At 39.5% G+C, this 12,417-nt stretch overlaps 1 protein-coding gene across 8 annotated transcripts in view; it reads left to right on the forward strand.

The window, feature by feature from the left end:
- Positions 1-12,417, forward strand: part of LOC135219630 (androgen-dependent TFPI-regulating protein-like) — a 165,795-nt gene that overhangs the window by 33,008 nt on the left and 120,370 nt on the right. For all 8 annotated transcript variants that reach the window (XM_064256552.1, XM_064256556.1, XM_064256558.1 and 5 more), the window contains 2 exons: positions 2,083-2,220; positions 3,823-4,040. In XM_064256552.1, the coding sequence (XP_064112622.1) occupies positions 2,083-2,220; positions 3,823-4,040 (356 nt within the window). The remainder of the gene's footprint in view (positions 1-2,082; positions 2,221-3,822; positions 4,041-12,417) is intronic.

Raw genomic sequence — 12,417 nt, forward strand, 5'->3', positions numbered from 1 at the left:
GAATTATAATTACCACCAAGGAAAAGTAAGCCACCATATGAATCAGTTTGTTTGTATGAGGATACAAACCTGGATCATTATGAATATACTTTCAGTGAAAGCTGATCTGATTGTTAAAGCTTAGAATGGGTAGTTAACTATCAGTAGGTTAGCGAGGGGATGAAGGACCCACCTTCTCAGTTGACTGTTGACATCACATTATCATTACCAACTTGCTGAGTAGACTAATATGCTCGACTAGATTTTCACTGTGGATGCTGCTGTTGTTGTTGCTGTCGAATCGCTATACCATTGTCACTTTCTGTTCACAACTTTGGCTTTTATATGGTAAATGTATGATTATGGTGTGACTATGATCAGTAAGTGAGCAAGGTATGATCATATATGTGGACATCATATGTCACTCCTGAAATTTGACTGTCATTCTGTATGTTCTTTTTGCAGAGGAGAGAAGCATACATCATCATTGGGTAGTCCCTGTGGCAGGACATTGCATGATGTGATGATAATACTTAGTGCTTCCATCTCTCCTTCTTCAGTTTAGTTCCTACCTTTCCTGTATCTGTTGTGTTTGATTACTCCAAGACCTCCAAATGAGATGAAGGAACTGATGAAGGGTTAATTGGGGGTCTGTCCCTCGTTACTTAACTGGAGCATTTGGCTGTGCGTAAGAGCTTGACATCTGCGGTGATATTAGTTGAGATCTTTGCTTTAGCACTATCCTCTGTCTAAGACTACCTGGAGAGGCCTTTGGGTCTTAATAAGTTGAAGAAGTAAAGGTGCACTTTGCCTTCCTCCTCCTTCCTCATTTTCTGTAACTTGTCTGGCAGAACTGTGGGAAGAAGGGCCATTTCTTCCTTATTCCCTCTTTCTAGAGTAGCCTTGGCCGAAGTACATTGTCCTCTTCTAGTTGTTGACTGGAAGGTGTCTCCTTCGTCCTCTCTTTTATAACCATGGGGAGAAGGGACTGGGTGGAGTTTATCCCAGCACCCAATTCTGGGTTTTACCAGAAAAAAACTGCCTTCCAGCATGAAGTCTCCTGTGGGACACATTAAGGGTTTTGATAAATCCCCTTTTGTCATAAAAGAGTCATTCAGACCCAGGACCCTACTAGTCTGGCCAACTATTTTAACAGACTGGTAGGGTTTCAGGAGTCGTGATCGCTCTTGCTTACAAGGCAACTGAGATTATGGGAATTTCAAGGTGGCACTTGACTCCATTCACTTGAAGAGAACTGACTTCCACTTGGGGAGGAAGCCTCCTGTATAAAGGGTGATGTTTTGTATTTTGAGTAACAATTTTTATTTTTCCTATTTATACAAACCAGAACCTTATATATTTAGTTCCACTTTAGTTGCCCCATTCATTCCCTGCAGCCCAAAGAAAAGTAAGTATGTTGGTCAGTGAGTGAGGGATACTCCCCCATTTGCCCTTTGTTACCAAGTTTTGACCAGTTTCAGCTCGCACTGAAAATTACTCTCTTATGAAAGTCTGTGGTTTGTGTACCTAGATAAAATACACTTGGTTGTTCATAATGTGTTATATTTATATGAATTATGTATATGAAATAGTGCTGTAACCCATCGTTTGAGTTAGTAAGGACATTAGTTAAAAATTTCAAGCTTTTGATCTTTGGATTCCATTATTGTATTTAAAAAAATATATTTTCCACTTTGAAGTATAGTGGATTTAGTTATTTATTGCAATATATGTTGCATAATTCAAATGCTATGTTTCAAGATCAGTTCTAAGGCATAATCTATCTAGAAGCCTATATTACTGTATATTGTGTTGTATTTCAGTGGCATCAGTTAAATGTCCTAGACTCTTAAAGATATGGTCCACTTTGGTGTCAATTCTTATTCCTTAGAAGTGCAGTAAATGTTTACGGGTAGTAATGCTATTAAGATACAATTAATGTTAGGTAAAAAAAAAAAATAGCTTAAGTATTTTTGATGAACTTCATTTTGATGTCCTGTTCAAATTAAATTGCTCTCGGTTTCATCTCTTTTGGTTTAATTTAATGATTCTCAAAATTCTATTACCTTTAGGAGATAAAATGTTTAATTATTTGTTTTGCAGCTTCTACAGTGTGGATACTTTGGGCTGTGTGTTGCCAATGATTTATTTGGGTCCGAAGCAAAGATCCAGAAGCAGCAGAGTGCACTTCAGAAATACCGTGATTGGCTTTTCACTACATTAGTGTTTCCTATGGGCTTGGTATGTATTCACTTTACTTCACTGATGTTCATTTCTTGAATAACCTAGTGGAATGACAAAACATCTGTAAATACTTAAATCATATGTCACTTAAATAGGGAATAAAGTTTTCAGTCTGTGTATGGATGTCATGAAAGAATCTGTATTATAATCAAAGATTTGGTTGTAGATATTACTACTGTGTAATTTTTTGTGTGGAGGCCCCTAGCATGATTGCACACATGGCAATCGTACTGGATTTTTTCTTGGTTTCATAAGCACAAACACTGCGTAACAGGCTTGCAGATACAAAATATGTACACTTTCAAAAAATGTAGATTGTAATATGAACTACCTTTTATAACTTAAAGGTGATAACTTCGCAAGGGTGCAACAGACTGCCCTTGGACATACAGTAGGACTAATTAAGGCAAATGAATCTTTAATTGCCATTAATTGGAATTCAATAAGTATACTGGAGACCAGTTTGTTCCTTTTGCTCGCTTGATTGTAAGGGACATGAATTGGCTATCCTGCAGTTTTTGATCTAATTTCATAGGTGGTCTTCTGTGTAGGAGACTAGTACCATCAGTGCACATATTGTGGTACACAATATGTGCACTTTATTTCCTTTATTTTCTGGATCTTTTTATCTTTCTATCCAACTACTTTGACTCCCTCTTTTCACTGTCATGAACTGAATGGCTGAAAGAGCCCCATCGCTTGGTTTGATGGCCTATTATTTTATAATAACATCAAATAAAATCATAGATGGTCTGCATGTACATTCCCTAACTACAGTAAGAGGCTGCGTATGCCAAGCTGAATTCTCTGTGATAGTGTCAACTCTTGGTTACTCAAACCCATAAAAGACTCAGGTTTCTTAGAGATAGTACAGGGCACGACAAGAGAGAATTTTAATTCACTTGCACTAAGCAGTGAGAAGTGAGTGGCAACCAGGAGGAATTGCCCAGGTGTGCAGGACTCCAGTCAGTTCTAGAGACTTACTCAGTTTCCTCCCTTCAAACAGTAAGCCTTCCTATTGTAAAGGCCCAAGGGCTTGGCTATCGTGTAGGAACAAATCACAATTTTTGAAAGTATGTAAATTGTATTTTTCCTAATTACCTATATAAACCTGAGGTCCTTTACACTAATTGCCCACCTCATGCCACTCCTCAATCTGAAACATGTGCCGCAAGAAAAATGGAGTGTTTATATCCGGGCAGGCTGGTCTCCCCACCTACCAAGCATTAGTTACTGCTTAACCACCATGTTAAGATCTTAACAGCCTTATTCCAGTTGCTACAACTACAAGTATATCCTATTGTGAATGACCTCAGATGTGTATAGTTATGAAAAATACAATTTACTTTCAAAAATTGTGCATTTTTACTTAACTTGCCTTAACAGAGTGTATTTTCCTTAAATGATATACTGAGAAACTGTTTACACTTTAGTCTTGCATTATGTTTACACGTTGTTTATTGCTGTGTTTTATTAGCCTTAGCTTTTATCACAGATTTGATAGCTATCTTTTATTAGCCTTGGCTTTTATCAGAAATTTTATATTTTTCTTAAGTATGGTTCCAGTATTAATTCTCTTGTAATTTCATTTTTCAACAGTTTGTCTCCATTATATTTTGGGGCCTTTACTCAATCGATCGAGAACTGATATTCCCAGCCACATTAGACTTGTGGTTCCCTGCCTGGCTTAATCATGTGATGCACACATTACCTGCAATTGGAGTTCTGATTGAAGTTTTCATGGTACAGCACACTTACGAAACTGGAGTGAAGCGCTTTAAACCAATTGTTGCAGCTTACTTCATGTATCTTTTCTGGTAAATATGAAGTCTTTTGTATATTGTTGTTTTTAAGGAAGTTTTAGAGTAGTTTTTATTTTTCTAACTTTAAAGTGAATAGTTTCATTATAATTGCTATATGACAGTTGTAAGGAACTGAAATATTTTTAGAATCAGTATTAGAAATACAGTATACTGTACTAGTGTACTTGTGATTCAGCCAAATATGTAGCAGTAGTGTGATTAGCATTAGAGGTTTTTGGTGCTTTTGTGCTCTAGTGCTTTTGCAGTAATGTTTCATACTTTTTAGTGGGGAAAAACTATCTTATTGTAATCAGTTATACCATCAGAATTGCAGCATGACCATAGAAGAATGTTTTTGTGGTCCAGTTGCAGTTACCCTTTTTGAATATAGGAGTTTACTCTGACTATGTGACCATAACATTGATGTAAATGGACCCTTATCTTTGAACAAGTGTATGCTCTGAGAGGCACTTCATAGCTGTTTGTTTGTAAGTTCAAATGTGCACAAACCTGCTTATATCAAATAGTTACAGTGTTCCCCCCGTATTCACGGGGGATGTGTACCAGGCACCCCCGCAAATAGCTCAAACCCGTGAATAGTTAGAACTCCCTTCTAAAAATACCTATATCTGCCTATCTTGAAAGTTCAAATACCAAATGTATACTTAAAGTATCATCCTACGTCAAATATACCATTGAATTGGTATTATTAATATCATTTCAAAGTCATCTTAAACATTTTACCATTAGAAATATATAAACAGCCAATAACAGAGAGAGAGAGAGAGAGGATCAGGAGAGAGGATGGAGAGAGAGAGGAGAGAGAGGAGAGAGAGAGAGAGGAGAACTGAGGAGAATTAAACTCCTTACGATAAATACATATATCTTTTCCAGAGAAGAGAGAAAGAGAGGACTGAACAATTATGCTTGTCTGTATATCAATTCTTTTGGAGAGAGAGAGAGAGAGAGAGAGAGAGAGAGAGAGAGAGAGAGAGAGAGAGAGAGAGAGAGAGAGAGAGAGAGAGAGATAAAAGAAGGAAGAAATAGAAACACCAATGTAACATCCTACATCAAATTTACCTTAAATTACTATCATAATAATGTATTAATCTTAAGGGATTGTATTAATATAATTTCAAAGTAATCCTAAACATTAGTACCATTAAAGGTATATAGTACATACGTACTTCTAACACTTGCAGCCAAGAGAGAGAGAGAGAGAGAGAGAGAGAGAGAGAGAGAGAGAGAGAGAGAGAGAGAGAGAGAGAGAGAGAGTTGTCTTTATAGTATTTAAAAGAGTGAAATGGAAAGATTATTGTATTTAAGATACTCACATAAGAATTTTGTAATTACAGTTATAGCTATTATTAGTTACTACATACTATTAATAGTAATTATTATTGGAAAATATTGAGAATAACAATCTTATTAGCATACTTGTACCATAAAAAATTATCTCATCTCAGTAAGAGAGAGAGAGAGAGAGAGAGAGAGAGAGAGAGAGAGAGAGAGAGAGAGAGAGAGAGAGAGAGAGAGAGAGATTGCATAAAAGCCATTGAATTCATTGACCATTGTATGGCACCGTTACTCGACATGCTTGACAGCTTCCCAGCTCCAAGCGTCACTGGAGTTATGAGAAGGTAAGGAAACTGATAACAGAAAAAAGATGAAGGGAAGAATGTTCATTTGAAATTAGTTATTATTATTTATTTTATTATTTTATTATTATTATTATTATTATTATTATTATTATTATTATTATTATTATTCTTATTATTATTATTATTATTATTTATTATATTATTATTATTATTATTTATTATTAATTATTATTATTTGATAATATTAATAAATGTATGCTTCTACCATAAAAATTCTCTCATCTCAGTAGAGAGAGGAGTTATCCTTACAAGTGAAATGGAAAGGTCATCTTTTTATTTCTTTAAAATACTACCACATACGAATTTTATAATTACAGTTTTATTATTATTATTATTATTATTATTATTATTATTATTATTATTATTATTATTATTATTATTATTAACAGAAAATATCAATAAACATTTTACATACCAGTACCACCATAAAAATTCTTTCATCTCGGTAAAAGAGAAAGTGTGTGTGTGTGTGTGTGTGTGTGTGTGTGTGTGTGTGTGTATCTATCTATCTGTTCTCAAAGAAAATATTTATAACGCTTCCAGCAAAACAGAGGGGAGGGAGTTACCACTATGACATACATATCTTGTGTCGCAAAGAGAGAAGAGAGAGAGAGAGAGAGAGAGAGAGAGAGAGAGAGAGAGAGAGAGAGAGAGAGAGAGAGAGAGAGAGGAGTTATTCTTATTTAAAAGAGTGAAATGGATAGATTATTGTATTTCTTTAAAATACTGTCACGTAATATGAATTTTGTAATTACAGTTATATTAATATTATTATTAATATTATTATTATTATTTGAAATTTAAAAACATATAGTACATGTACTATAAAAATTCTTGAGTCTCAGTAAATAGAGAGAGAGAGAGAGAGAGAGAGAGAGAGAGAGAGAGAGAGAGAGAGAGAGAGAGAGAGAGAGAGAAATTGCATGAACACTTGGTGGCAACAACACAACAGCTCCTCTCCCTCCAGTCCCATTACTTGATAACTGACAGCTTTAGTACCTGGAGTTAGAGAGAGAAGACTGGGATTTCCTTCATTCTTACATAATTTTCCAAATTTATAAACTAAAACCTTACTAATTCACATTAGTATTTTCTTTAATGAATTGATATTATTGCTGTATACATTAATATTAATATTTGAAAATAGTAAATCATTTATTTATCATGCAAAAAAAACATACATCTCTGTAGGAGAGAGAGAGAGAGAGAGAGAGAGAGAGAGAGAGAGAGAGAGAGAGAGAGAGAGAGAGAGAGAATTACTATTTTTATTAGTATGTGATATCATTTAATCTTATTGAACTTACTAATACAGTATTAATCAATATTAGTACGTATTTGGAAGTTAGTAAATAATTTTTGTACCATAAAAATGTATTTAGTCATGAAAATAATATCAAAATACACTAATTAGTGATTATTTTCTCCGGAAAAATCCCGCGAATAGGCAAATCCCCCGCAAATGATGGGTAGACATGGCCTAGAGAGAAATCCGCTAATCAGTGGGTCTGCGAATCCGGAGAACGCGAATACGGGGGTTCCACTGTATTACTATATAGCCTTGAACAGTTTGTTTTATGTATGCAACTTACCAAGTAGTTACATAGCTATAGTTTCTAAAACCGTCGGCAGCTAGAATTTTTTAAATTCGCTGTCTCGCTTGTTTGTCTATGTCAGGTGATACCCACGCCCACTATCGGGGGAGTGAGGAACCAACACCATACGAAAATCAGTTGTTTCTGCCGGCTGGTACTGTTAACACAGTTTCAGTAGTCAGTGGAATTTTTGGAATTCTTTGCCGTTGCTCATTGTTGGAGTTATTTGGTAAAGCACTCTGAATATTGGTAGCTTTTGTTTTCGATGATTAGCTATTTAGGAATTGAAATAGTTTTAAATACTTTTGCACCAAAATTCACTAGTTTTGAATTGGTCTACATAATGTCAGACACTAGTTCATGTGTGATTAGGTACTGCAGTAAAGGCTGCAATACTAGGATCGCTAAAGCGGGTAATGATCCACATTCAGTTTGCACAGGTTGTAGGGGACAGACTTGTACACCAGATCAAACTTGTGGGGAGTGTATTAATTGGGATCAAAGAATTTGGAAGATCTTGACTAGTTACACAAACAAGTTAGAGAGAGATAAAAAGAGAAAAGCGGCTTCTACAACTAAAGCAAAAAGCTTCGTTAGTCAGGAATTGTCAAATGATAATTTGTTCGGGCGCTAGTGGGTGCTCTGGCGCTCTTGGACGCTCGGGTGCTCGTGGATTCTCGGTCACTAGTGGGCGCTCGGGAGCTAGTGGACCCTCAGTCGCAACTGTATTCCTGGGTGCCAATGGACGCTCGGGAGCCAAAGGTTGTTCTAGTGTCGCCACGGAAGTTCTGGGCGCCAAAGGCTGCTTTGGCGTGTGGGCAAACTGTGACGCCGATGAGGGCTCGGGAGTCGGTGGGTTCTTATACTCCGAACGCTGAACCTGTCTCCCAGGAGTCTCGTGAATTACAGGAGACTGGTGGGAGTCTTATCTGTCCTTCAGCATTACAGGTGTGGACCGGTCCTGAAGACATCTCCGCAAGTCTACTCTTCCCCGTACTCTTCACCTCTGAAAGTCTGCCAGAGGAAACTTTCTTGATGACGACTTAGACTTAGAGGATGTGATCCTCTCACTACGACGTCCCTCTCCTGCCGTATCCTGAGAGAATCTCTCTGGAGAGTCCCAAAAACTACACGAAGGCTGTTCTTTCCAGAAAGGGCTAGCCTTTTTACAGGGGACTGGAGAGGGAGATAACTTACGAGCCCTCCTTTTTAATGGACGGGACTCGTCATGGAAACGCCACTGGCAGCTGGGAGAGGACTCCCCAGAGCTGGAAGCACTAGACGACAGCGGTACTCCTTTAGAGACGCCTTTCCAATGGCGCTCTGTTGCGATCTGGGATTTGTCAACAGAATCGCCTGAGTGGGCGACTGCTCGTGGGCAGACACCACTGACCTCCCTTGGGTTACCAGTATGCCTCCTCCCAGGTTCTGGGGAGTTTGACAGGGACCTTTGCCTAGGAGAATCAGTGGGCTGAACAGCCACCTCCTCCACAACACTTGCACTTGCACTCACTTAACCACTTACCTTGTCCATTAGAGTTTTCATGGACGCTCCTAATTTTTCCATTGCTTGGAGCATGATTGAAAATTTCTGATCGACTCTTGCCTCTAAATTGGCCACAGCATTGGGTACGGGTGAGAGAGAGCCAAGATTAGGACTGGGAATGACAGAAAGAGTGTCCGCTAGCGCTCGAGCGTCCACTAGCGCCCAAGCATCCACAGGTATACATGCAAGTAAGTGCACAGAGGGACCACTATGTAGCGCTCAGACAGTTTATGTCATCAATTTCAGCTTCGGGCTTACCGACAGGATCTGCCAACAGGTGCCAGGGCTTCAAGTAGACCTTTTTGCCACATAATCAAACCACAAACTGACATGTTATGTGGCTCCCAACCAGGACCCTCTGGCATATGCCACGGACACTATGGCAATAGACTGGAATACTTGGAAGAAAATTTATCTATTCCCCCCGATAAACCTATTACTGAAAGTTCTGAACAAACTCAGATCTTTCAAAGGACAGGTTGCACTAGTAGCTCCCAACTGGCCCAAGAGCAATTGGTTCCCACTACTAGTGGAATTGGGACTCCGGCCCCGGCGGATCCCCAATCCCAGACTGACGCAGTTGGTACAAACGCGGACTGTGTCCGCTTCCTCAGGGATTCAGAAAGCCCTAACTTTATGGACTTCATGAAGTTTGCGGCGCAAAAAGATGCCAACATTGATCCTCAAAACATCCTTTTCCTGGAATCAGACAAACGAGAATCTACACTTTGTCAATACGATTCAGCAATGAAGAAAGACGCAAAGGTACAAACCATGACTACGAATCTGGCAATTACCTCTTTCAGAACCCTGTTCGAAAAAGGCCTAGCAGCTAGTACTATTACTACAACCAAATCTGCATTAAAGAAAATATTTCAATTTGGATTTAATATTGATCTGACAGATTCGTATTTTTCTTCTATCCCCAGAGTGCTAGACTTAGACCAGTAAATAGACCTCAGACGGTCTCCTGGTTTTTAAACGATGTACTTAAGCTAGCTTCAGACACTGTTAACGAATCATGTTCTTATATAACCCTTCTCAGGAAAACGTTATTCTTAGTAAGTCTGGCATCAGGAGCCAGAATATCTGAACTGTCGGCCCTTTCCAGAGAACCAAATCACATTGAATTCCTCTTATCTGGAGAAGTACTGATTTTGTCAGATCGTCAATTCTTGGCTAAAAACGATGATCCACAAAATAGGTGGTCCCCATGGAAGATCGTCCCACTTCTGTAGGACCTATCTCTATGTCCAGTAAACACACTAAGAGCCTATCTGAACAGAACTGCCAAGAAATCTTCAGGCCCTTTTATTCATTAGGGAGAATGGTGGGACCATCTCCCTAAAAGGAATCAGACAACAAATTCTCTATTTTATTAAACAAGCCAATCCGGAATCAATTCCACATGTACATGATATCAGAGCGGTAGTTACTTCAGTTAATTACTTTCATCATATGAACTTTGACGATCTCAAAAAGTATACAGGTTGGAAGTCGCCGACAGTATTTAAACGCCACTACCTAAAATCCTTAGAGGCCCTTAAATTCCCGGCAGTGGCAGCAGGGAACATAGTTTCCCCTGACACTGCCTAGCATAGTTAATAACTAGTCTTAATAGCCTATATCTCTCCTTAGTTCTTTCTCTCCGACCTGCCTCGCTAGCATTCTTGACCTTTGCTTTGGTTGTTTACCGGGTTGCATAAATTGACCTTGATTTCACCTGGACTGCACTTATAATCACTCTTGATTGTACATATGGATGTCTAATTGTATATATATGTATATAAATTTCCTGTATCAGGGTGTGGGATTGATCTAATCCTTTCAGATTTGGGTTGTACAACCCTAATTATTTAGATAAGGACTGTAGATTTAAGGATATTATTAAAATCTCAGTAGAATTAAGGAACTTTATTGAACTTGTAGAATTAAGAAACTTTCATTAAAAAGTACCTTAGAAGTAATTATATAATTTATTTTATGCATGACACTTACCTGGCAGGTATATATATAGCTTTCCATCCTTCGAACGCACTGGCAGAATTTCAAAAACTCGCGGCAACCGCTAGTACACTGGTAGTTCAGGTGATGGCCATTTTCCCCGTTCCGGCGCTGTACTTGGAACTATTCCCGTTTTCCTCAGATTTTACTTTTCTCTGCCAGCCGAACCGGCAACATCGTTGTTGGTTCTCTGATAGAATTTCCTGCTCGTTGACTGACTTTTGGATATTGGTATCGTATTCACGAAGTTAGCGTGGCAATCGCATTTGGTTTGGATTTTGATTTAGTATGCTGATTCAGGAAGTATGTTTAGAGTTTGTGTGAAAGAAGGGTGTAAGGTGAGACTGCCGAAATCATCGGTAGATCCACATACTATTTGTAAGAAGTGTCGGGAGTTTGTATGTACATGGGACAATAGGTGCAATGAATGTCAGTGTTCCGAATGAGAAAGAGTGGAAGGCTCTTATGAAGTATGTTGAGAGATTAGAAAAGATCGGGTGAGAAGATCTGTCTCTAGGAGTGAGAGATCGGGGTCATCGAGTAAGCCTATGAATGAATCTTTGCATGTGTCTTCTCCAGCTCATTCACATGTAGATGTAGCACCTTCCCCTCAGGTTTCTCCTGCGCCCGTTGCTGTATCTGAGGATACTACTGATCCACAAATTGTGAAAGTGTTCGCTGCCCTTGCGTCCATGGGAGATCAAAGTTAAACGATTAACGGACAAAGTGGAAGTGTTTAGTGACAGTGTTTGTGGAGGGGGCGCTGATCGTCCCTCTCGTGCTCCTAGACTAGACCTATGGCAAGCTCCCAGACCCAAGGGAGAAGGGATGTCGACAGTCGAAGGGAGGCGAGAGGGGTTTACTCGCGATCAGTCGTCCCTTCAGGCAGTCCTGTTGCGTCCCAGGCTGCAGCAGTACGCCATGGAAAAGGCGATACTGGGAAGTGCCGTTATTCATCGGATAGTTCGGCGTAAGGAAGGAGTAGGCGTTTTGCGGAAGTATCGCGGCCTCTCAAGAGGTCATACTTTCCGTCCTCATCACAGGATGAAAGGGCTGTTGATCAAGAAGGGTGGAGTAGCCCTGAGATTTTTTCATCGGAGGATGAAGAAGCTATCCCTATCAAAAGGAAGAAAAGATCCCTATCAAAAAGGAAGAGGATTTCTCCGTCGTTGGGAAGTAACTAGCGGTGCGGTGAGAGGTGTTTCTCCGATTAGAGGAACTCCACTGCGTAGACCGCAGGATCGCTCGCCTCTCCGTGTTAGACCCGGTGCGTCCTCGATCTCCTCATCAGGAGTCTCGTAAGGAAGCGGAGACGAAGGAAGTTCTGCGGGACATGCAGGAGAGATTAGCAGTGATTGTCCAATCATGGGAGTAGCCCGAACGACCTTCGGTTAGACGTAAGGACTCGCTCTCTCCCGGTTAAGTCCTCCAAGAGGACGCAGGACGTGCAGCGCAAGCCAGGACGCAGTGCATCCCTTAAGAAGGACGAAGCAGTGCAGGACGCAGGACGCAAGAGGAAGAGTGATGAACGCATGGTGACGCATACATTCAGGAGGACGCAGGAGCAGGTGACAGCATGTGGAAACTTT

This window comes from Macrobrachium nipponense, chromosome 1 (assembly GCF_015104395.2).
Source record: "Macrobrachium nipponense isolate FS-2020 chromosome 1, ASM1510439v2, whole genome shotgun sequence".
NCBI lineage: Eukaryota > Metazoa > Arthropoda > Malacostraca > Decapoda > Palaemonidae > Macrobrachium > Macrobrachium nipponense.